This window comes from Patella vulgata, chromosome 4 (genome assembly GCF_932274485.2).
Source record: "Patella vulgata chromosome 4, xgPatVulg1.2, whole genome shotgun sequence".
NCBI classification, from domain to species: Eukaryota; Metazoa; Mollusca; class Gastropoda; family Patellidae; genus Patella; species Patella vulgata.
The window spans coordinates 64,909,563-64,936,636 of NC_065882.2; the positions used below are offsets into that span (position 1 = coordinate 64,909,563).

Sequence of the window (27,074 nt, forward strand, 5' to 3'; positions counted from 1 at the left end):
GTTGCAATAACTTCATAATTTTATTCATGACAAAACTAAGATGTTTTGTAGCTTTTATCTTTAGATAACATTTTTATACGCCCTCATTGAAATGTGGTCGCCCCCGTCGGTCGGTTAGTCTGGTGTCCACAATTGCTTGTGAAACTTCCAATCAATAGAAACAGGTAACACAAACCAATTACAGACAGTTTGATGGGGTCAATTTTGACTAAGTCAAAATGATGCATTTGATATTCAGATATACAATAGATAATAGAATTATTGTATTCTGTTAAGTATTGTATATCACAATTGCTTGTGGACACTCTAGAGGCTAATTTTATACACCGTGTGTAAGGTCATGAGATGAAGAAGTCTATTGATTTTCAACAATTTCTGATAATTACTGCCTGAGTTATGGCCCTTGATCACTCTAAAAAATATTTTGGACGCTCTGGAGACTAAAGTTATTTAATATAAAACAAACCCAAAAAATCAACAGTAGATTAATCTCCTGGCTTGGATTCAATCGGATTAAAAATGGCGAATCCAAATATTTGGGCCAAGACTTGCATGTATAAGATCGTTCGTTTGTTGGTGTGGTTTTACGTCCACTTCCACCTAGGGCGATATTGTAGACAAAGCATGTTTATATTGCCTGCAGAATGTTGCAGAATTTCATCATTTTGGACTGATTAGTTGCTTTAAAAATCAGACATCCTTGATGTTTACCAGTAATTGTAATCAATGTGAATAATCAGGCTTTTGTCTCTTTCATTATCATATATTTTAAAGGGTTTTATGTTAGAATTTGGAATGCTAGAGGTGCTCCAAACAGCGTTCTCGGAATTGACAAATTTCAAAATTTTCTAGAGGCCCGGGGGAGAGACCCCACCCCTATCCTTTGGTATCCGGCGCCCCTGGTGATATTCTGGCAAAATTGAAATCAATAAACAGAAAATCAATAAAAACAAAATATTCAATATTGTTATGTTGATGTTTTACGGGTAATTGTAATCAATGAAATAGATAATGTCACACTCCTGTATTTTAAATAGCCTGCCATTGGTGAATTCGATGAATTCATTCATTTCAAATTGATAAAATCACTGATGTCATTATTGATATTGACAGAGTGTTGAAAGTTGTTTGAGTGCATAATTAAAAATACCATTAATAGTAATAATAGTTGATAATGTAAGAATATTAATAGATCTATCTAGCCAATAAATATACATCTATATTATACCTTCATGCCCTGATAAACACACAATACCTTGAATATCTTTAAAAACTATAACAACACATAATAATGTATATTATTTTTATGTACAAAAACTTCCTGTTACTGATCTGGTTTTATTAATGTGACAAATAAATCGTGATTTGTAGTTAATTAATTGATGTTTCATTTTGTATGTTTTCTTTAACCAGTATATTATTAGTTAATTGTAGTCGTAATTTCTTGTATCCTGTCTAAAGAATCAGATTATTATTACTAAGGAAATTTACGTTCTAAATCTGATCGATTACCTTGTTATGTGAAATTGGTGTGGTTAAAACTCTAGTGAGGCCAAAAAAAATACACCTGTGTTTACTGTTGCTCAGCTAGGGTAGATTAAGATTCGTAAAGGCTGATTTTTTATTGTTAATTCGTTGAGGGGAATGGACAACATGTTCTTATGTCATGAATACTTGCATTCACTAGACGTTGTTATGTTATCTTAAAGGTGTTTATTATTTTTATGTTAATTACTGTATTATCTTCTTCAAATGCTGATTCGCGCTGTTGTAGATATCTAAATTTTAGTGTTAGTTTAGTTTTGTCTGCAAAAATTTGAGCGTCATCAATTTTGGCTCCATATAATAGGGTCGGTTGGGTAACCCTAAACAGGTTTTTGTTTGTGTATCCTAATGGTATTTTTTTTCTTGCCATATTGGATGATAACAGATATTAATTAGAAATGAGATCAATAATACTATAGTATATAGAACTGCTGCAAATAGATAAAATTTTATATATGTTACACTACATGAACCTATTGATTAGTACCAGGTATACTGTAGCAGCTAGAGGACAACAATTGTTACAGGTAATTAGACCACTATTACTTCAGTGAAGCTACTACAATCTTAGTAGTAGCTGTAAGGCCAATTAGGAGAGTTAGGGGTGATATTTTGTCCGTATATATAACTGATATAAGTAAACAGATTGTGTTGATATATTTGACTAAATGTACTTGTCAGGAATAATATTCTATTTGTTGGCTATAATAAATGGAAAGTAAATAGTGGCTGTTATTATAAGAGATTAATACTCTACTATTCTATTAAGTAATGATATATATGGTTAAAACATTTTTATATTAGTATTAGGTACACTGTTCTCAAGTATTTCTATTAAGGAAAGCTTTCATTGAATGCCATTGCACTATTAATTGTATTATACAATGTCTAGAAGTGATAGACATAAGTTTATCAATTGTTGGTGTATTTTTTTAATAAAAGAATATTAGAGTACTGGTACCTTCATATTATATACATAGTAAAATCAAAATTGCTTTTTATTTTAATTAAATTTATTGATATATATGTAACATGTGTATATTATTATGGACCTTATGGTATTAGTTACAAGGTCCATGATGATATGTATGCTATACAAAGACTTGTGGGTATTGTTAAACTTTTTATTTATCAACTTTGAAATCCCAGGTTCCAGAGGCAAAGCTAAGGTAAACCTAAATGTTTATATTGTCAGTCATTCCTGTCAGATATAAGTGTTGTGTGCTGTCAAAACTAACTACTGATATTTTATGTTTAAATTTTAGATAAATATATTAATTTTTAAATACATTTTATGTTTTTCAGACAGTAGAAAGAATGGGGAAATGAAAACAGCCTCATTGGGTATGAATACCCCTCCGCCAGAGAGAAAGAGTAAATTTTCAGCATTAGGTAGATTATTTAAACCTTGGAAATGGAAACGAAAAAAAAAAAGTGAAAAGATAGAAAAAACAGCAGTAGGTAAGATCAGTCACCAAAACATATATTTTATAGACCGCTCAATGTATGATTCATAGTCCTCTGCAAATAATACGGCCTTGTTAGTGAAATGGAAATTTTTTCGTCTGTCATGTTCATGATTAATCTATGAATGTTGAATGGAGATTCGTGTCCTCTTCCTCAAGATGATTGCATGTTTCAGGGGATATTTTAATCAAATTCACATCACAATGAATAACTAAAAAGTTCAGAATTGTGAAAAACATTCAGAATTGATTAGCTTAAATTGAATCTAATTCTGTTTCAGAGCAAATCAATTAATTTATGTCCAAAATATCATTGAATAAGAAGAAATTTACAAAAAATGCTGCACTTAACATCCACAATCAATACATGTAGCTATTTATCATGTGCTAAATAGGATAGATGTTCTCATTGTTGTTGAATTTATTACTGCTTACGGCAAAACGAGACATTGAAATATATACTGAGTGAGACACAATGAAAACACATCGCTGATTTGGCTGGAAATGCTGGCAAGACATGGCCTACTGCACCTGAAATGTGTTTTTTGGCATGATTGTAGGCTAGACATTTACCGACACAATAAAATCAACAGCATCCCATATAAAGGCCATAACAACTTTACTTTAGTTACACTGAAAAGAAGGCACACTGAGTAAACATCTGATATCAATAATGTGTGTCCATCTCTATCAGCCACACACACTTACATGAGAGAGAGACAGAGACAGAGAGAGACAGAGACAGAGAGAGTCTCTCTCCACACAAACTAATTAATTCACTTGCAAGTAGGGTTCTTTAGCAGTGCCAGAGAGAAACCCAGGAAATTGGATAGACCACCCTACCACGCCACTTGACTTAGTGACAGATCTTATGATGCCCCCCCCCCCCCCCCCCCCGATATTACAGACATTTGTTACCTGTGAGAGCAAGTCATTGTTTACAATATAAAAACAAAAATGTTGATTATTTTTAAAAAGCATTTTTAGTTTGCTTTATGTTTGGAATTGAAACTTTTACAATAGCAAATATAGCATACATAATAACAAACATCAGCTGTGGAGCACAAGAATATTACACTTTAAAAACTGCTAATCACTTGGTCAAACAATTTGTATTGAACACTGCTATTGCCTTGGGTTCAAATATTCCCTGTCAAGCTGTGTGCACGATAGGGACATATCAAATTTTAATAACAATTGTTTGGACATTTAATCCCAATCACAATTACCACATGATTACACTGTAAGTTTCCATATAACCTATACTTGGCTAGCATTTGATTCATAGTCATTTCAACAAAGATGTGACTTCAATTTCTCCACTAATGATTAACAACTTTCTATACCATTTGTTTACTTGCTACATGTTATTTAATAGTGTTTATCCACCAAGAAAATAGTTCCTAGATGACAGGTAGATAATTAAAAGATATTGTCTTGATTAGTTTTTTACACAAGGAACACGAATCTTATTTACAGACTGATTATTCATTTCTCTCTGGATTGAAAACAAACTTTTTGAATCTTTTCTTCAGATTTAGAGAGAAAAATATCGATGAGAACAAGTCGTGAAGAATTAATACGTAAAGGAGTTTTAAAAGAACCTGAGGAAATACCTGAAACTAACCATTTACCAAAGATAGGTAAGTTATAGGAGATTCATCAGCTACAACAAACCTATCTATCTGCTTCATTACCAATCAGAGCTCCACATTAACAGTTGTCCAATTTCAGGGATTAATCGATGCGATTGTCACTGTTTACCTTTGTTGATGTATCAAGCCGTAAAATTTTACCTGATATCAACACCATTAATAAAATACCCAAATGTCCTTGTGCCTTTGTTTTGAATATGTGAGCCTTGATGGCTCAGTTAGTAAGGTCCTGGATTCAATCAAGGTGTTGCCCAAGAAATTTAGATGTTGGTGTGCACGTAAAAGAACCCTTTGCAGTAGGAATTTGACAAAGAGTAAGCAGAAACACTGGTGTCCTTGAAAGGTTTCCCTCATTTCAATTTGTATCAGAATACACAAACATACACACACCCTACCTGTAGCAAACTTTGTAAAATTTGTACTTTCAAGCAACCAATTTCTATTTTTGTACAAGTAGAATCGTTGAACTATTTGTTTGAAGGGCAAGTGACTGGAACAGCTAATGTTGAGCCCCGCCAGTTTACAGAAGACCTTAACATGCACAGACAGACATAGAAGTTGCTACAATGATTGGATTTCAAAATACACTCCCTCCCCCCGTAAGCAACAAAAGTTTTTAAGACTTGCACTGGTATGAAATTTAAAAAAGATTATTGATGGATACAAAGGATCTGTAGTTTATATAGATGTATTTTATCAATGTCAAATAATGGTTGATCATAGATCTACAATTTTATTTATTATTTTTTGTCGTCAAAACCTTATAAATACTTCAGGGAAAATTTTTTAAAAAATATTAAATAAACAATGTATTTTGTAAAAAGATCTGCCCATGATTTGTAAATGGTACTTTTCCAATGCCCTTTCCACTCCCTTATTTTCATTTCAACATTCCTGTATTGCTTATTGTTCCAATGTACAAAGGTTGATATCCTAATATAGAAGTAATAGAACAATAAGTTATAGTGATATAATAAATTATGTTATTGTGTTGACATATTTCACATTTACCCTAATATTTACTTTGATTTATTTATGTTATTTACCCACATAGGTCAACTTGTTAATGTTATATGTCATGTTTCTAGTGTAGGAATGTGGTCAAAGTCCTCATAAATGGATACTAACTTGAATATGTATCATACCAATCAGATGTGTTCAACTGTCCAGTTCCAGACTATGTAACCAACGTTTGAAAAACATATTTATACTACTATTGACAAGGAAACAAACATATTTGTTACCAAAATCATTGTATATTATGATATACACACATTATGAATAAGTGTTTAAGCACTCTAGCAAGAGCCCTCTTCATTCTTAAGAACGGAACAACAGTACACACAAACTTCAAATTGAAAGCCATTGACTGGTTCTTCAGAATTAGTAACATAATATTTTATTGGTTTATTATGTAGTTTATAATTTTATTTTTCCTGGTCGTTAGAAATATCATTGTTGTCATCCTTTCATTTAAAATTGATGTAAACTGACACTGCAATTTAATTTATTGTTGATCATAATTAAATACTATCAAATTACTCCCATTAATATTAAGCATAGAACTAGAAGACATTTATGACTTAAAATGTATTTAATAATATTACATGTTCCGTGGAGATTTGTTAGATGAGCTATAGTTTGCTTAACTATCTGCCAACTTCCTGTAGTGTGGTAAAACTCGCAAATATAGAACTTGTAAACCTAATAGCAAGTCAAGGTCTACAGAGAGAAATGACCTAACCGCACATTCCGTCAATTTCGGCAATTTATCTCCCACTGTGAATACAAGGAAGGAAAGTCTTTAAGAGTAGCCAACCACAGACACGATCAAATTTTGACTATCAAAAAGAATTTTATTGATTGATGTTTGACTTTAATTCTAATTAAGGGAGAATAATGAAATTTGGTGTATAGTTCTACTGTACATCAAAACCATGACTAAGTTTGATCATTAGCATTTTATGTTTAGGCTAAGCGAAGAATAAGTAAGCAGTTGGATTGCTCAATCTTTGCTCAATCTTTTTTAAGGGGAGGGGGAACCTCAGCCTCACTGTTGGCTTGTTTTGGTTAGTTTGACAGGTAACTGTAAACACAGGTAATTTTTGTTTTGGCCTCATATAATTAGGATGTCAGACTTCAAAAGAAGTGTCTGTTAAAGTAAGATCTTCATCCAAACAATTTTTGTAGATGAGAGAAAATGTATCCAATAAATGAATAGTGATTCTTTGTTTTAAAATGATAAAAACTCTATTTACTTTTCTGACATAACTTCCTTATCTTGCTTTGTTAAACGAAACTTTAAAGGTCCACATTCATAGGTGTTGCTGTAACTTGATTACTGTATGGCTTAGAAAGCTAAAAGGTTATTTATACTGTATAATATTGATGGAAGTTACTTATGTTAGATTTTATACGGAAAATATTAAACAGGACCTTTGTAATTATGATGGTATCATATAATTATTGTCCTAATTCATTGGCGCTAGACATGTAATTGCTTGTATAAGTCTTTAACAAGTTTTTATTGAGAGAAGATAACCAAAATTAACAACCATTTGACATTTTATGATAATTAGATCGAAATAATGGTAAAAACAATCCTGAAAAGTTCTAATTTAGAAAAGGATAGATCAATTAGGTTAAAAAAAACTTTAGCTACCAAGAAGTACAATCATTGAATGAAACATAGAACTGCAACTTTAGTGTTATTATTGCCCTCATACCAGACCATCTTGTGAACCTACCCATGGACATAACCATTGGCTAACCCCAACACAGATACATGCTGACATGGTCTCCACAAGAGATGATGCCCCTTCCATTTCCACAGTAAAGAAGTGGGCTGCAGAATTTAAGCGTGGCAGAGAAAGCCTGTGTAGTAAATGACATGGTGATGTCTGATCCACGATTGAGCACTCAACATATTACCAAGTGTTGTGGGCATCTCTCATGAGAGCATTGGGCACAGCACATTATCGCCAACGAGTTTCGACAGGATCAGTGCCAAAGCTCTTGACTGCAGATCAGAAACGTGTCCGATTCCTAATGTCCCGTAACAATCTGCGCGGTTTTGAAGCAGATTTTGATATTTGTTGGTCAGAAATGGAAAAGGGACTAGCTGGTCATAATTTTCCTAATAATGATGGCGTCATGTGAGCCGTGGACGACTTTTTAAGGGTGACTAAAGAAAAAGCCTTGCAACATCGTTGGCAAAAGTCTTACATCTCAAAGGGGAGTAGAAAAATAAATGGAACCATCGACTTTATTATACAGTTCTTTCACAGATGGGCTTAGAACTTTTCAGTCCGCCCCCCCCCCCATACAAGAGACGCAATAAACCAGATTGTCTAAATATATGTACGATTCAAGTTGATTTTACTTAAAATGTTGCTCGTATTCAAATCCATGTACTAAAATTGTATGAAGGATGTGTTGGTTTGTATGGAAAATATTATAGAGCTTGGAACTTAGTCAAATAAGGATAGGCAATGTGAAATCAATAGAAATTAATGTCAGATGGCCTGCAGTTAGGTTTAGAATTAGTTGAACATTGTAAAGCTAATATGTTTGTTAGTAAGAATAAGTTGGATTGTGATTGAGTATGGTCTCGGATTCTATATTTGGATTTTTTTTATTGTGGCAGTGTTCATTAGATTGTTTATTTGAAATAACTGAACTTTCTTATGGGATTGTGATGTGTGGGCTCCAACTTGGCCATGTATGTCGGTCTTAACTGCTTGTCTTAAAAATTGACCAAAATACTTATTGAAAATCTTATTAAATATCAGGAATGGGTCCATCGTTCATCAGTCTCTATTTGAAAACCTTTGGATCATTGTGCATTTGTCAAAAGAATTTCCTTGAATAAAGCTGCTACAACTGTATTACAGTGACAGAGATTAGTTTCATCTACAGAAATGAAGGAAATCAAATGTTTTCGAATTCAATTAACTATCATATTAAAAATTAGCACAGACATATTATGTATATTCTCAACAATGTGTTTGGAGAAAGAGACCGAAGTAAATTGTATAAAGCGATATTACAGTCTTGACTGAATTATTAGAATAAATAATACTTAATAGATTATTAAAACTTGCTTACCAAGAAATTAAGATAATCCTATATTCCAACGCTATTTAATTTATGGGGGGTTGGATGGCTGAATGGTTAGCGTGCGCGCGCTGTATCATAAAGTCTGTCATTGGGTCGACTGGCGTGGTTTCGAATCCCCGGTTGTACGTGACAAGGAGTAGGGTCACCTGTCCAACCTCGTGGATTTTCTACGGGTCCTCCGGTTTCCTCCCACTGCTAAAGACCCCTATGCGCAAGCGAATTATTGAATTAAAATTAAACCGTATGTTAGTCTTTATTTAATTTATTAGTAATATTGATAATCTGCATTATGCCCATTTACACCATGCCAACAAATTCAGGATACTGTACCATAAATATTAAATAAAAACTTGAAAAATGATTTTATTTATAAAGGATCCTTACTCAGAGCCAAAATTTGAAATGGAAGCCTTGGTAACAACCCCACTTTAACTTGTAAAATTCTTCGCACACTGAATACCACACTGGGTTCACATTTAATCAGTGGGCTGTGCCTAGTCTGCAGCATATAGTCAGTTGATATTAGGAGAAATGTTAGAAATGTATTTCCCTGTTTAAACTATTATTGACAGAATGACTAGGAATATGAACTCAATCTGATTAGTTCTGTCCTGTTTTTGAGTTTTTTTATTACATTTTTGGTTACATTTTTGTTTGGCAAAGATGTCAATAAAATAATTTCAGATTCTTTATGTGTTCATCATCGTCTATGACAGTGTTTCTTAACCTTTCGTAATATTTCCCCATACCCCCTGTCTAAAATGACTTATGGAAATAAATGAAATTATGAAAATTGATATGAAATACAATGTAAGTTTATTTATACAATGCATTGAATACATACAAATATACCGAATACATAGATAGCCTTGACGTACAACAGTACTTACACAGTACACCGACAATCAAATTATTACTAATTATATAATCTATACAGTATTGAATTTGACACCATATCTCATACCCCCTGCTTTGATTGGATAGCTGAATGGTTAGCATGTGCGTGCTGTATCATATGGTCTGTCATTGAGTCAACTGGTTTTGATTCCCCGATTGTATGTGACAAGGAGTAGGGTCGCCTGTCCAACCTCATGGGTTTTCTCCGGGTCCTCCAGTTTCCTCCCACTGCTAAAGAACCCTACGTGCAAGCGAATTGTTGAAATAAAATTGAATCATGTGTTAGTCCTGAAATGAGCTAGTTTGTGACGAGGACGTTAAACCCCTTTTCTCTCTCTGCTTGATGCTTCGTACCCCTGGTTAAGTACCACTGGTCAATGATGTCGATGAAAGAAAAAAAAAATCCCCGAAGAATCATCTCCATTGATTCATTATGAATTTTTTAAAATTTGTATTAGCCTTGTCATAAAAATACTGGATTAACTTGAAAAAAAAAACATTATCCAGTCTTGAAAAAAAAAGTGGTTCTTTAAATAGAGTTATCTCTCTTGATTGAGGAAGATTTCTTGCTGAATAAACACAGCTTTACAACTGACTGGGCAGCTATAGGATCACCTTAACACAATCTATTAATAGATGGGTAGGGGTGGTATATGTTCTCAGTAAGATATATGCTAGACTTGCTATGGCAGATTGCAACTGACCTCATTTCCCTTCTATCTGTTATTGGTGAATTATAAGAAAAAGATTAAGAATAATATTTGATTGAATATGTTAAAGTATGGGATGTTCCTGCTTCTCAAAAGGTAAGAGTTGGATAAGCTTATGAATTAATTTAACTCTTCATTTACCTGGTTCTAGTTCATAGAGTTTACTTGACAGGTAGTTTTACTTACTATTACATATATATACTTACACAGATATATATTTTCTTTATATCCACCACACGTTCTCAGCATGTCTCCCATCTACAACATTTTTGGTTACGTTGATCTACATGCAGTCAAGAGTAGATATAAGTAAAAGTTTGTTGGTTTCATTAATGTTCATACATATAGTAATATTTATTGTTAAAGATACAGATGTTTGTAGGCACATTTTCAAAGTATTTCATTTATGATAAATTATGTGTTAAACCAAGCTTATATCTCTTGGATTAACAACAAATAAAAGTTTCTATATTTAGCTTAATTCCATTTTGACGCAAGCTGAGGTGACACTAAAATAATATTCAAATTAAATGACTCATCATTGAAAGATTTTAAAATGACTTTGATCCATATTTGGCTCTAAAGGCTAAGTCTTTAATGCATTATTTAAACAGAAATTAATCAATGTTAGAAATAAATGGTATATATCGTGATAGAATATTCATATTATTAACATTGAATGTCTTGAAAGTCATACACAAATCTTAGTTGAATTAATTTGTTTGTTTTTTTAAGGCATCTTTATCAGATCTATTTTCAGAAACCTTCTTTTAATAAACATGCTTTCATTCACAAAAAAGGATTGAGGAACAGTCTAGGCCCACTCTTGAAAAAGCTTATTATTTCAATTTTTAAACCTCAAATTGACTATGGTATATTATTTTTATCCTCAAAATATTTTAAAGAATAATTTTAGTTTTTTAATTCGGAGGTCACGGTGGCTAAGTAGGTAAGACGCAGGCTCGCTAGCCCAGAAGTCTGGTGATCGATCCCTGCTTTGGCCAAGAAAGTTCATCCAGATTATCTGGCGTGGTTCCCCCTTGTCAGTGATGCAGGATGGAGGGCCTGACAAGGACAGCTGTCTAGTTGTTTGGATGGATTGAAAACATTGGCGTGCACGTAAAAGATCCATGACAGTTGGAATTCAATATAAGAGTAGGCTGTAGTGTCGCTGTCCGGGCAAAATTTCCTTCATAGCATACTGTATGGTGTATGCCCGTCTTCATTAGCCCAATTCAGAGCAGAACAGTTGGACGTTAAACCCCATTTCATTTCAGTTTTTAAATTCAAAATATATGAGAGAATAATTTTAGTTTTTAAACCTCAAAATGTATTAGAAAATGATTTTGTATACTGAAATAGATAGCAGGAAATATTTGAGCCTATGATAGTGATTTCGACATCCTGTATGATATTACTGTTACTATTAGATGTGCAATGTTTTGATATGCATGTATGTATCTCTATTGTTTGTACATGTTTGTAGGTCTACCTATAGACAACATATGATTATGGGTGTAGTTGAAACTTGTATTAACCAATTACAGTAAGAGAGAACAATATGTATACTATATATCTACTATGTATTATTATACACTTGTACATGACTGTAAAGTATTCTAAATGTCATGTCTACATGTAAAATTACTAGATTCATAAATTTTTGATATGTCAGCCAAGAATGTTAACAGAATTTATTTGGACAAAATGTCTTCCCTGAATTTGGGAATTAAAGCCAAATTACATATATTATGCCCACAAAGAAGTAATTTTACCCGGTGGTGCAGTGCAACGACAAGTTTAAGCGTCACTTCGCTCACTTGCATTCTCTTCTTCTCATATTTTCTCTTGCGGACAGTTGATTTGCTGTCTTATTTCTCAGCCGTTCGGAATGAAGTTGGATTGAACTTGACAGTGACTTTCTTTGGAACATTCCTAAATCACTAACAGTCCAAATTTTGATTTTCACCCTTGATGAAACCACAGGGTTGTTTAAGACAGAGTCAGAGTTGTTTCAGTAACCATATCCCAATGATAGAAATTTGCTTCTTCGTTGATGGTCTATTGCACCGTGATATTTGTCCTGTGACATTTTATCCAGTGACATCATGTCTCGATCCAGTCTGTCCTATAATGCATTATTACAAAAATAATGACCATTTTGTACTGTGACATTTTGTACCGTGACATTTTGTCCTGTGACATCATGTCTCGATCCTGTCTGTCATGTCATTAAGTTCATGCATTAAAATAGATGATGAACATTTTGACATATCCAATTTTGTAAACTGTGCATGACATAAACTATTAGAGTTTATAACTTAAAAAGGCATTATCCTTCTCACTAAGAAAATAAATTTAATTAATTTTGAATAATATCATATTCAAGTGCTTTAGTCAAGTTTAGTTTCTGTCAAAGACTTTTTCCTTTTGCATTTTCGGGACAACAGCTAATTTTCATGGCTTTATCTTTCCATAAAATGTACTCAAATTGGTTATGTAACATTTAATTAAAGATACATTATGGGAGATTAGATAAAGAGTTGACAGTTCTCGCTATAATAGTTTAAAAAAATAGATAACATAAATAGAGTATGCTGAAAATTTCAGTCAAATTGCTTCACTCTGAACCCGATATATTAGCTTTTGAATTTTAGGCTAGTCTCGATCATCATTATTAAAGTTGGTACAATAAAAAGCAAAGTCTCGATTATCCATTTTTACATTTAATTATTTTTTTAAAAAATGTATTCCGATCCACTAAATATCACAGGCTAGCGATGGCATTGAGAGTTGATTATGGTCTGGATAAGTTAATTAATATCCAATTAATAATTTAGATAACATTTCAGACCTAAAGAAAGACCTACAATAGGCAGATTTAGCTTTTGCATAATGTATGTTTAAGATATTAAATAAAACATCATTATCAATGGTAGAAAATCCCCAGACTTTTATTCTATCCGATTCAAAAGAGTCCCATTAAAAGATTCCGTCCGATCCAAAAGAGCCCACCTAAAGATTTACACAACACTTATGCCAAATGTTGTGAAACTTTTAATTTGTCATATATATTTACAAATTCTGAACAATTGGATCAAAATTTAGCATGATATTTTTTGAGGATTACTTTTCTTCAACATTGTGGTTGAAAACACAACCTCCAGGCTAATGAGCCATCGTCTTACTCACTTAGCCACCGTGTCTCTTAGTTTACAAGGGATTCAAATGATGATCCACAGCTTTAAGTTTTTAAGAAAAGATAGGAGACATTTATTAGTTACCAGGTTGTCAACAGGGTGTATATACAGTGTCAACAATAGGTATATTTAAACCTATAAAATTTTATGACATATTTTTTTTTTATTATCTACTATATCAAAGTACATCTGGTCTAACATGTATACAAAGGGAGTAAGTGTTAATACTAGCTTTAATATTAACTTTGTAAAACAATTCTCAACAATAAATATTGCTTTATCTATGTTACCTGCACTATTATTAGATCGGATTATTTCTTTTATACGCTCACACACTTTTGTCATTGGATTGGGTTGCCGAATGGTTGTTGAATGCGTGCATGTCAAATCATAAGGTCTGTCATTAAATCATAAGCAAGTAACATGGTTTCGATTCCCCTCTTATGCGTGACCAGAAGTAGGCTCGCTTGTCCAATCTCGGTCCTCCCACTGCTAAAGGCCCCTACTCGCAATCAAATTATTAAAATAAAATTGAACCATATGTTAGTCCTGTAATGTCAAGTGGATGTTAAACCCCATTTCTCTCTCTTGTCATTGCCACTGCTGCCCATCTGTTCACCAATACTTGTGCTCCTGACAGTAACTTTCTTATTTTGTACGTAACAAGGAATAACCTCTCACTTCTAAAACCCCTCGTACAAAGTGCAAAAGGGAAAATGTTTAGTATAGTTTCAAGGAGTAGGATTGCCTGTTTATTAAGGTTTCTTATCATTTCTAAATACATCTTTTTGGAAGATAATTATTGAAATTCAAATATTTCAGTCCAGAATTGATCCATTTTCACTTTCTGATTTCACAAAATTTTCATGAATATGTATTGGTGTAATGAAGATCTGTCTGATGTTATTGATAATCAAACTGTAGTACCACCTATGTACTTGTACTCATTCTACTAAGTTCACTTCTAAATGTAATCTTTTGATAAATTATCAGGAATAATTAGTATTACCATGCAATCAGAAAATCATTTGGGAATAGTTAACATAATTATGCCACTGACAGGCACTTGCTACATGGAAACTCTCTTTCAAAAAAAATATTAAGCTTAGGCTAAGTATATGATGCCTGGACATCGACATTTCTTCATCTAATGGATAATTTCATTGGCCGGAAGTGCTCTAGTTTCTGTCAACTGGTCATATTACTATTTCGGCTAACACCGTTAGTGAACCTCAAGTCCGCCAGGTTAGCTGGCCGTATACTTTTCCAGAAGGGAAAAAGCAAGGGTAAAGAAGCTTCTTATGGTTGGTACAAAGCTTCTTACTGGTATATTATCTATTAACTTACTTGACTAGTTATCTTTACATGTATCTGTTTATAGCTTTCAATGTAATTATTACTAACTAATTAGATCAGTGTAATTATTACTGAATAATTAGATCAATGTAATTATTACAGAATAATTAGATCATTGTCATTATTACTGAATAATTAGTTCAGTGTAATTGTTACTGAATAATTAAAGATACATTATGGGAGATTCGATAATGAGTTGGCAGTTCTCCCTATAATAGTTAAAAACTAGATAATGTAAAGGCAATTTGCTGAAAATTTCATTCAAATTGATCCACTATGAACCGAGAACTAAGCGATTGAAATTCATCATTACTAAAGTCAGTACATTAAACAGCATAGTCTCGATTATCCATTTAATCGTTAAATAGTGAAGGAAAGTTATGCAGTAAATCAGCTCATAATCCACTAAAGATCGCAGGCTAGCGATGCCATCTAGAATCTAGAATTGATTATGGTCTGGATAGGTTAATTAATGTCTAATTAATAATTTAGATAACATTTCAGGCCTAAAGAAAGACCTGCAATAGACAGATTTAGCTCTGGTCTTGCATAATGTATGTTTAAATCAATTATATCATTACTGAATAATTGGTTCAGTGTAATTATTTATGAATAATTAGAAATACTAGGTGTATAAATTAACTGTTAATATTTACATTTAGATCTGTGTATATAATATTTGAGTTCAAAATCAAAAATGTTAAATCAGTAATCATGTGAGACACCTTCAGTGTTTTTAAATGCAGAGATAAATTTGTTTACTTTAGGTTCTCTTATAAACATATAACCTTTCTTTATCATCAGTGTATAAAGCTTTGTAATATTAAGTACTAGGGTTAGAATGCTTCTTAAATATGAGTCAAACAGCTCAGTATTTAATCTCGCCACTTTTAGATCGCATTGGATTTCATATTCAACATCAAACTCTTTATATTACATATTAAACAGATACTGTTTATATTCAAATAAATTCATTATATTGCATGTTCTCAGTCAAGTTATATATTATATATACTGTTAAACTTTTTATATTCATATTTTCATCAGATTGGTAACAGTGAAAAGTCCAATAATTCTAATTCTATCATCTTCACCAAATTCTTAAACTAGATTTTTTTTATTTTAATCTTCGGGGGGTTGGATAGCCGAATGGTTAGCATGCGCGCGCTGTATCATTAAGCCTGTCATTGAGTCAACTGGCGTGGTTTCAAATCCCCGTTTGTACGTGACAAGGAGTAGGGTCTCCTGTCCAACCTCGTGGGTTTTCTCCGGGTCCTCTGGTTTCCTCCCACTGCTAAAGACCCCGACGCGCAAACGAATTATGGCAATAAAATTGAACCATATTTTAGTCCCAAAATGACCTAGTTTGTGTCGAGTGGACGTTAAACCCCATTTCTCTCTCTCTCTCTTATTCTAATTTTCAAAACTGTTTTAGTCCTCTGTCATTATGTCTGAATTTCTGACTTTAAATCTGCCCTTTCCTGTTTTACTTCTATTTATACTTTCTATAATAGTCTGAATACATTTCCGTCTTCATTAGCCCAGTTCGGAGCAGAACTTCATTTCATTTCTGAATACATTTCTGTCCAAGTGTGTAGACTATAATTGAGTTGCCTCCCTCTACAAGTAGAATTTCATTCTGACTCTAGTATATTTCTCTTGGCATTGGTTGTGTAGTATGACTTCTATGGGTTTGAGTACATAAACTAATATACACACCCTACTGGTAGATAATCATAGGTCTATTTCTAAACCTACACATGATGCTGTCTTTTATTAGAGATCAATGGATGTCATACAGTCCAAGAATGTCTACATAGAACTTCCACAATTCTTTCTTAATTCATTATTTATGAATGACAGTATGTAACTTCATGAAATTAGTTCATCCAGTTTCAACTTAGAAATATATTTCTTTAGTTCACTATAAGGACTAAGGAGATAAATATATTTCTTTAGTTCACTATAAGGAGAGACGGGATTGGTACACAGGACAGGGTATGCTTACTTTTTGGAACCCTAATATTAATTCTCATTTAGTTGAGAAGGCTACATCTTTATCCAACAATGGACTTTTGTGTATATATTATATTTGAAGTCCGCTTTGTTGGTCAAGCTTTAGTAATGTATTTTGTCATCATGCATCAGTGATCTCAAGTACAAATAGGTCATTGAACTGCAAGTGTGATCATTAGTTATGTTTTCAGGGTTTATTTTAATATTAACACTATAAGGTGTATAATATATCTTGTGAATAAAACCTACAGATATAAATCATTCATATGACTAATAGATGGGTTATATTATCCTATTTCTTATTTTGACTAGTCAGTAGTAGGAGGTTAGGAGTGGTTATAGGGGAATAACAAGGTCATTTGGTTATATGTATTTAACACATGCAATTTTGGGATGAAATATCTGAACCTAAATGTAAAACAAATTGCCATTGAAAGATATTTATAATGGGAACTGTGAATAAATTCCAAGGTTGTAATTCCTCTTTAAATATCCATCCATTCATTTACACTCTGAAATGCTATATCTTTGTGAATGGATTCTTTTATTAAAACTAGGAATTTACCTTCACAATCAGTCATTAGCGCAAAGCCAAACATCTAATCCATCCTAATTTAATTACTGATTCTTAGAAGCAAAAAACTTCCAGAGAATAGATTTTGATCCAACTTGAAATACTTTTGTTTTCAGTCATTTTCAGTATGAACTTGTTTAGTTATCTTACATTGCAATGTTATTGCCAACTTATTGGTAAATAACTGTATGTTTCAGTCACTCTAATCTCTCCTTCCTGTGTTCCTATGTAAAATAAAGCCCAATTCAATTTAATGTATTGGGTGGAGTTGGAGAGGTGCAAATCGTAATGGCCTTTAGTAGAAATAACATTATCAACAAACTATAAGTACACAAGTTTCTAAAACTGGCAAGAAGAGATAACTCCTCAACTTTTATACAAGATGGCTTGCACATTAACTAATAAATAGTTTAGAAAGCAGTAATATATTTCATGCAAATAACTTTTGAGTAAACTAGTGAATTCATTTACTGTACTGATTCAGCTGCATACTGTTCACATTACATTACAGCCATTGGGTAAGCAGCTTAAAGTAGCTAAGTCTCTAACTCAATATCATCCAAAGTCTTCGACATTGAAAACACAAATTATTTGTCTATTTAAATCAGCATTGATGTTGTGATCTTACCGGGAAAAGGTAGGCTTCTGATAACAAATATTTAAGACAAAATAAACATTTTACCATTGGTACACGAATCATGTACCATAGTTCGTTTCAGCGACATTTGTAACAAGTGACCAGAAAGAACGAGGCTAGACATATTCCACATCTCATGTCAAAAGATCACGCCATATCTTATCTGGAGAGCATTTGCAATAGACTGGAATAATCAGACGCTAGAAATTGCCATTCGGTTGTGACTCATGCCGTATGTACCATAGTTCGTTTCAGCGACATTTGTAACAAGTGACCAGAAAGAACGAGGCTAGACATATTCCACATCTCATGTCAAAAGATCATGCCATATCTTATCTGGAGAGCATTTGCAATAGACTGGAATAATCAGACGCTAGAAATTGCCATTCGGTTGTGACTCATGCCGTATTTCGCTGGACGTAACTGATTTGAAATTAGAGTCAAAATGGAGACAATTGAATGTAAATCAGTTTATATACAATCAGATTACATTATTATATGCGTTGCGACCCATTTGGGTCAATTTCTAGGTCCCAAATATTAGCGATTTAGCTCCTTTAAGCTTTGATATTTATCTGAGCTCGCTAAGCAGCAAAAAGATTTATGAAAGAAGGAGAAACATTAGGTAGGAGGCTACAAGAATAAATATTTTATCCCTCCCATGCAATTGTTTATATCAGATGTGCAATTGTTTTGAATGTAGATGAATGAAACTTATCAAATGCCATTATGTGCCAAAACAACATGAATCCAAATTGTTTTTAAAGTTACATCATAGTGTGGTAGTCTATTGGTCATGCCATGGATTCTGGACTAAATTGTCTATGATTTGTGTCACAGCGTGGACCGAGAACATTGAGGATTTTTCAAGCCCAGCCTTTACTCAATAGTAAGCAGGAGGACCACACTACATGCAAAACAAAACCAACAAGACAAACCAGCGGACAAGACAAACTACATAGACATTGCAAGGAATAAATAACAAATATCAAATCAAGGGAATCGATCTGGGGGCCAAAAGTAAGCGTCCAATATGGGTGACACATGCAAGGCTGACAAGGAAAGTATGCCTAGTTGTTAGGATGGGACCAAAAACCGAGGTCCACTCGTGTACACATTAACAGTTGCTGTCTGGGCAAAATTCTCCCACCTCCTACGAGTAAACATAGAAATAAAACCAACCCAAAAATTATGTCAATGAGATGTTAGTCATTAAACCACATTCCATTCCGTTATATTTGTCAGGAAATTTTTTGATGGAATTTAACTTCTGGATATAGATATATTCATTTTTCTAAAAGTTCATTTGATGTTTATAATATTAATATGGAAGAAAGTTAATAATTTATTTGGATACGTTTCGAAGAGTATTCCTAATGTTTTGAAGCAATATAGACTTCTGATTTAATCATTTTTTTAGATATGCAGAGCAAATTTAATATCTGAAAATTCCTTGGTTTTGTATCGAACCGAACTAAAGTACATGTATATTGAACTTTGTACTACATGTATACACCTGGTGGGAGACTGAATGTATTAAATGTGAGAGTGAGAGTGATTGGAGAAAAACACAACACACTTGGAGTGAAGCAGACTACCTAACTGGCACTATGCCAGTCTTCTCACTAACATATTTGGTCACGGATCCACATTGTTTTTATTCGTTATGCAGAGATTAGAGGGAAGCGTTTGAGCACGTGTAATATGCGTATTGGATAAGTGTGTTGGAAGTGATTGAGAGATTAGGCTTTAGACATGTTGTCATGTGGATTAAGGATGACAGTTAGGTCATTGCCAGTATCAGGTATGTTAGTATCTTGTAAGATGTGTGTTTAGACGTAGATAGATGGTTTGTCTGTAAGTTATGTAGGATGCTTACAGTATTAGTATTGAACTTGGTGACTTTCACAGACATATTTTAACTCCGTAATTCAATGTATTTTAACACTCTTGACAATCTGTGTATTTTATTACTAAAAGAAAGTATGTGTTTGTTATATGGGAACTCCAGACAGTTATTAATATAACGTTTACTGGTCAACATTCCATGCCATACATGTACATGATTAATCAGCTTCACATGGCTTCCATAGTTTACATACAAATCTTCTTTAAATCAAAACAATAAGATCAAAGGTATGAAATTTGATAAATATTTATTTATTAGTAAAGATTTTATACTTATGAGTTTCTTTTTACAAATTTATGTTTTAAAAGTCAAATAGAATGATTTTTTTCAAGCATTTATTTTCATATTGCAATCAATCTCATTTAAATAACATAAATTTGATCAATTTTAGTTGAATTTAGCCCTTTTAATGACGTTGATCACACAATTTTAGTGGAATTGAGCTATTTTAATTACATAATCAGAATTTTTTTTATTTGAATTTAGTCAATTTAATTACATAAATAAATTTTAGTTCAGTTTAGCCATTTTAATGACGTAAATCACACAAATTTTATTTGAATATGGTTATTACATAAATTAGATAACTTTTAGTTGATTTTAGATATTTTTTTTAATTACACAGTCAACATATTGGATTACATTTTTATGAACTTCTCTTAAAAATTTGACAAAAAGAAATCTTACTAGAAATTGAAAGTCAACAAATTGCTTAAAATAGGTATAGAATTGTAACAATATGTAAGCATATTGCATGTTAAAGGTTAGAGTATGTTAGGAACACATACCAATGGCACTGAATCAGATGTACCCAACAATATTCAAAACATATGTTTCATTTGCATGACTGCTCTGAGATCTGTCATTATGTAAACAATAATATATGTATTCACATCTTAAGATATTGTAATTTTATTATGAAATAATGAATACAACAGATGGATTTATGTACTCAATTGTATTTATATATTTTCGTAGATAAAATTGTTTGCCATGTTTTCTTAGTAATACTATGAGCAATAAAATGTCATTGTTAATTGCTATAATGAGTCATCATATTACACAGTATGCTATTAAGAAATATTTTTTATCTCTGGTTGAGGATTTTTTAAAGTTTCCGAATTTCTCATTTTGATTTGGCAAGCAGGTCCTTTTAAACTTTCATTCAGCTGGTTAGAAATTTCTTGGTAAACTTTATCATCTGAACAAATAGGTGGGGAAAAGAAACCCAAATAATAATTTATTAGCTCTGTAAGCTACTCAAATAAGAAGTGATATCAGGTGTTCTAAACGAATGAAATAAAATGGGGTTTAACATCCTACTGTTCTGCTCCTATACTGGGCTAATGAAGACGGGCATACGCCATACAGTGTGCTATGAGGAGAAAGTTTGCCCGGGCAGCGGCACTATCGCCTACTCTTATATCGAATTCCAACTGCCAAGGGATCTTTTACATGCATTCCAATGTATACACGGGGCCTTGGTTTTCCGTCTCATCCAAAGGACTAGACAGCTGTCCTTTTCGGGCCCTCCGTTCTGCACTTCTAAACAAGTATGCATATACTGTTAAAGCATGACACCCATCACTACTTATAGTTACCAGCAAATGAAGTGGTAATTTAAATGAGTATATCAGAAGATAATGATTCTGGATAGAAGATAAAATCGGAACAAAAGCACACACCAGCCAAGACTTTATCTTACTTCTGATGGCTGCCAGAGTTTGCTCAAAATCAACCCATTTGTTTAAACATATCTGGCATGGATTATAACTAAGGAATTTTTATGAAGTCTGTAATAAAGCAAACACAGAATTAACTTGGCTAAATTAAAATCATAAATAACCACCAGTATGCTGACATTTTTGGCAGCAGTAACTGTTTAGATTAAGTGGTTAATGGGTTAATGTTGAAAAAATAGGTGAGAGGATAATATGTGTTAATAGGTTATGATAACCATAGATCAATGTACCATAAAATAGTTCCAATCAATATAAGTGTAATGATGGAATGGTACCGAAACATGCTAGTATTAATAGCATGTTAGGTGTGCCAAATGATCTCATTATAATCCGATTATTGGCATGGACATGTAGTATATTCCTGATCCAAACAATTAATCTACGCAGAAGGTGTGTTGTTGAAAATAAACATAATGGCTTAACCAATCTTTGTTAAACTAGATCTGTAGGTGTCTGGTATTTGGATGTAGATGTTATGTGTTTTTGCGATGATGCAGTGTTTACATTTGTATTATATTAGAGGCAGTGTACTATGAATAGATGGATAGATAGATAACGATGTGTTTGTTAATGGCAACTTGTAATTTTGTGTGACGACATCTGGTACATTATTAACTGAAGGCATATCTTCCCATATAAAACATATCTACCTACGTAAAATTGGTGCACTTGTGTGCAGTGTCATAAGTCTACATTGAAATTCAACAGACGCATCATTTGATTTAGAAGTCGTGGGAATTCTCCACGCAGACTTAACCATACATATAGTACATGTACTTACATGGTCGTCAACAAAAATTGAGATGTTAATATTCATTTCAAATAACTATTATTTTACAGAAGCTGTTGAGGAAGAAACAATTGAAGCTGCCGAAGCTGAAAATAATAAGCATATAGATGGCGCAGCAGCTATCGCTATGGTAACTAGTAATGGTGGACCTGAAGCTCGGGAAATCCCTAAAATTAATGAAAATGATGTTAAAGTTTCTATAAAAGCACCTGATAATTCTCTGCCTGTATCATCATCATCGTTAACTACACAAGCAGAAATAACAGTCACTAGTATTAATACCACAGGTAAGTTAAATATTTATATAATTCCTCGACAATCAGTTACAGATAAATATAGGCAGCTAGAAGGGATAACAAATTGGAAATTTCACTCAACTCATCTAAATAGGAAGAAGTCAATAATCAGAATAAAAATACCCTTCAGGTCTCTTTACTGAGAATATCATTATTATATTTAAATGTTAAAACTGCTACTGTACTCAAATAAAACAAATAATACATTTATACGAGAAGCTATTTCTTATAAAGTTTAAGTTTTGTCTTGTTCTTCCATTGTTTTGTCTGGCATCTGTTGGCTGTTTTAGTGGACCGAATCTATTAAGTACTGCATGTATTTTAAGATTTGTATCAAGTTATTCTTTGACTTTTATTCCAGTATTCTTAAAATTTTAAGAACAAAATCATTAATGCAAAATTATCAGTAGGACATCTAATATTGTCTGTATTTATTTCCTTTGACAATCGCGATCTTAAGTACACAATGATTGATTAGAAAATATATACAACCTTTGACGGTAACACACACTAATATTTTAATGCTTGTTGACAGTTTGTAATAATTAACAATATTAATTTATTTTGGGCTTATTATGCAATTAGTTTTTATAATTCTATTTTTCCTGGACATTAGAAATATAATACTTTCAAATAAAAATAGGTTGTGTGGGTCAAACAGATGACCTAATTATGCTTGTAGGAACAAATCTTTGAAAATGTATTTCAGCTTGTAGGAATAAATCTTTGAAAATGTATTTCTCTAATATTTTACAGTATCATCAGCTCATGTAAGGCCTGTCATATTTCATCCTGTGGTGCCTCCTTCTGCAGAACCTCCACCTCCTGCGCCATTAGTGGAATTATCCTCGCCATCATCAGTGACAGTTTCACCTAATATACCACAACCAGAACAGACCACTGTTAGATGGGGTCATGTTGAAACTGTAGCAGAAACCACATTACCAGCTAATGATGGTAGGTTTAAAAACTGTACCATTTATCATTAAGATTTCTAAAAACTGTACCATTTATCATTATGATTTCTAAAGCTCTAGTATTTATCATTAAGATTTCTAAAACTGTACCATGTATCATTAAGATTTCTAAAAACTGTACCATTTATCATTAAGATTTCTAAAACTGTACCATTTATTATTTAGATTTCTAAAAACTGTACCATTTATCATTAAGATTTCTAAAACTGTACCATTTATCATTAAGATTTCTAAAACTGTACCATTTATCATTAAGATTTCTAAAGCTCTAGTATTTATCATGAAGATTTGTAAAACTGTAGTATTTATCATTAAGATTTCTAAAGCTCTAGTATTTATCATGAAGATTTCTAAAGATTTCAATTAAAGAATACATTTGCCACAAACACAGAAACTTGTTAAACTGTTAAACAAAAGCTGAAGGATTGTTCTTTACATATAGTTTATTGTGTATTAAACCTTTTATCATCCCAAAATTTAGAGAGGAGATTAAGTACTCACCATTGGTGATTCATACTTAGCCTCAATAAACAGGGTCTAGGGTTTGTGGGCCAAATTGTGCTTGCAAGCCATCACCTCATCAGTCCAGATTAGGCATTACTTTATTCTACTTTTACACAGGAGCACCACCTTTAGAAGAACTTTATGAATGGTCCTTAACAGCACTATTGAACACTGTATCACAAAAGGTACAAACAATCAAGGAAATGGAGGCATTAAAAAAAAAATGTTCAATCGCTCATCTATCTCCAACCTACGCGAGATGAGCCTAGGAAAACTTGTCTGCGATACATCCCCCTTGGTAAAAGCGGGCATGAAGCAACACAAATGATGAATGTTCTAAAGTTTCTAGGCCTTCCTTGGCAAACATGTATAACAAACTGGGAAAGGTTTGATATTTTGGACTCTATTTGAAACTGAATGTTTATACATGTATGTGGAATTAAATTGTATGTATTATTATTTTAGGCTACAATGATGGTACAGGAGATTATGACGATCCCATGGCTTACATCATTGCTGATCCTAACTCACCTTACGATGCCATACCAGCCAGTGAACCTGATCTCCGTAGTTTACCCAAGAAAAGTGCACTGAAGAAAAAATACCCAGACGGTGTTATGGCTTCGTTGACATCTAGTTTAACACGACCCATTGACACCTCTACTCTCAACCCTTCCCATGTGTCTTTCTCTGGCCGAGCCTCGCCACAGCCCACGGCGACTTTTCTTATACCTCAAAATAAAGTACAACTCAATCAGTAAGTTAAACAAATTATTAAATTTCAGTCGTTTTGATTTTTTTTTTCAGCCAGTTAAAATTCTACTAAGAATTGAGGGGAATCTTCAAGATGCTTCCCTAGTAACTGGTGAACTATCGAGTATCATTTGAACTGTTTTGATGTGGTATAAGGTTGATATTTCCAGTGTATGCATCTGTATGATAGGAAAATAAGAATATTTTCAAGTGGGGGGAGTCGCAGTGGCTCAGTGAGTAAGATGTTGGGTCGATAACCTGGAGATCCCATGTTCAATTCCAGTGTTTGCAGAGAAAGTCCATCGTGAAATTCGGGTGTGATTCACCATTGTCAGTGGTGCAGGATGATGGGCCTGGCAAGGTACAACATTTCGTCATTCGGATGGGATGAAAAACCGAGGTCCCTTGTACATATTGGCGTGCACTTAAAAGAACCCTTGGTAGTTGGAATTTGAAATAAGACTGGGTCGTAGTGTAGCTGTCCGAGTAAAATTTCCCTCATAAGACAATACATGACGAATGCCCATCTTCATTTCTCCAAGTAGGAAGGAATACGAGACTAGAATGAGATTTTATGTATTCTGAGATATGTGCATCATTCATTTAGTTATGGTGGAATTGTTTTTATGATAAAAATCTTGTTTTCTTGTAGCAATGAGGATAACAAGGAAAATATTCCTGAACGGACACCATCACCTGCCCCACCAGATACCTTTAATCCCCCAGATTATGATAATTTACAAAGTGATTCCGATTCTGAAGATGGTGAAATACATTATAAAGATGATGATGATAATGAAGAAAGTAAGTGTAGTTTAAACTTTATTACACCTTAAGGCAAGTTATGATCATTTAATTTGATTATACCGTTAGACGATATTAATTACTCTAGCATGCTTCATTTTATAAAATAAATGCAATTGCCGAACCTGTACATTAATTTCTTGCTGGCAATTAATTTTATATGTTACAGTATCCTCCATTGATGAATCTAGTAGTTTCCAGAATGTGTAGAGTTACTTATTGGAGATTCTTTGAATTAAACATTTATTTCCTATCTTTGTAGTGGAAATTAGAGTAGCAATTTATCATTAAAGGGAGATAATTTCTTAATGCCTGTAGAATCATGAATTCAATTTCTGTTGCCCATTAAACATCAAATTGAGTTCTGTGAATTATTATGCACACCTGAGAAAATAATAATTTTAAATTACATACATCAGTATTGATATAATGTTTCTATTAGTATATAAATAATTTTTTTCTTGAACATTTGTGCTGCTGCACATTCTACTGATCATAGTTCAGACAGTGCAGATGTGCATGCAATTAATTATTCATTGCTAATTGATATGCCATTCCTCTGAATAAGAAAACAATAATAAAAAGCGACCTATCCCAGTTGTAATGTGTACCGTAAATCTGATAAATACTATGTAACTTGTTATTTTGTAAACAGGTAGTTTGGCATCAAAAGTAGCCCGACAAGATAGCTTGGCCCGGTTTTTAAGCAACAGACCAACCCAAAAAGATTTAATAGAAAAAAATATCATTCCAAATCAGTCTGACAGGGAAAAACAAGAAAGTAAAGAAGCTATAGGAACTAAATTGACAAGGTAAGTTTTACGTTTGTTTATTTATTATGTGATATTTCATTGTAGGAATGGGGTGTGAACTTGATCCAGTTATTACTAATAGTAAGTACAAGAGGACAGAAAAACAGACAAACCCGTAGACAAGACACAAACTACACTGACATTGTAAGCAATAAATAAATAAATCTTAAATCAAATGAATAGATCCAGGCAGATGTTATTAATATATCAAATACATACATGGATCAGTCACTATAGATCAAGCCTGGTTCTTAATTATCGTGTGTAAATCCTGTAGGTCTGTCAAGTTGTGCATATAGCAGAAAAAATATC

General features: G+C 32.9%; 1 protein-coding gene across 5 annotated transcripts in view; it reads left to right on the plus strand.

Moving 5' to 3' along the window:
• Positions 1–27,074, plus strand: part of LOC126818786 (phosphatase and actin regulator 4B) — a 62,869-nt gene that overhangs the window by 27,574 nt on the left and 8,221 nt on the right. For 3 of the 5 annotated variants that reach the window (XM_050546351.2, XM_050546353.1, XM_050546352.2), the window contains exons 2-8: positions 2,851–3,006; positions 4,547–4,654; positions 22,667–22,903; positions 23,669–23,869; positions 24,859–25,150; positions 25,799–25,950; positions 26,606–26,762. In XM_050546351.2, the coding sequence (XP_050402308.1) occupies positions 2,851–3,006; positions 4,547–4,654; positions 22,667–22,903; positions 23,669–23,869; positions 24,859–25,150; positions 25,799–25,950; positions 26,606–26,762 (1,303 nt within the window). Of the gene's footprint in view, positions 1–2,850; positions 3,007–4,546; positions 4,655–10,343; positions 10,489–19,824; positions 19,980–22,666; positions 22,904–23,668; positions 23,870–24,858; positions 25,151–25,798; positions 25,951–26,605; positions 26,763–27,074 lie in introns of those variants that run through there. The other 2 variants (XM_050546355.2, XM_050546354.2) reach the window with 2 other exon arrangements.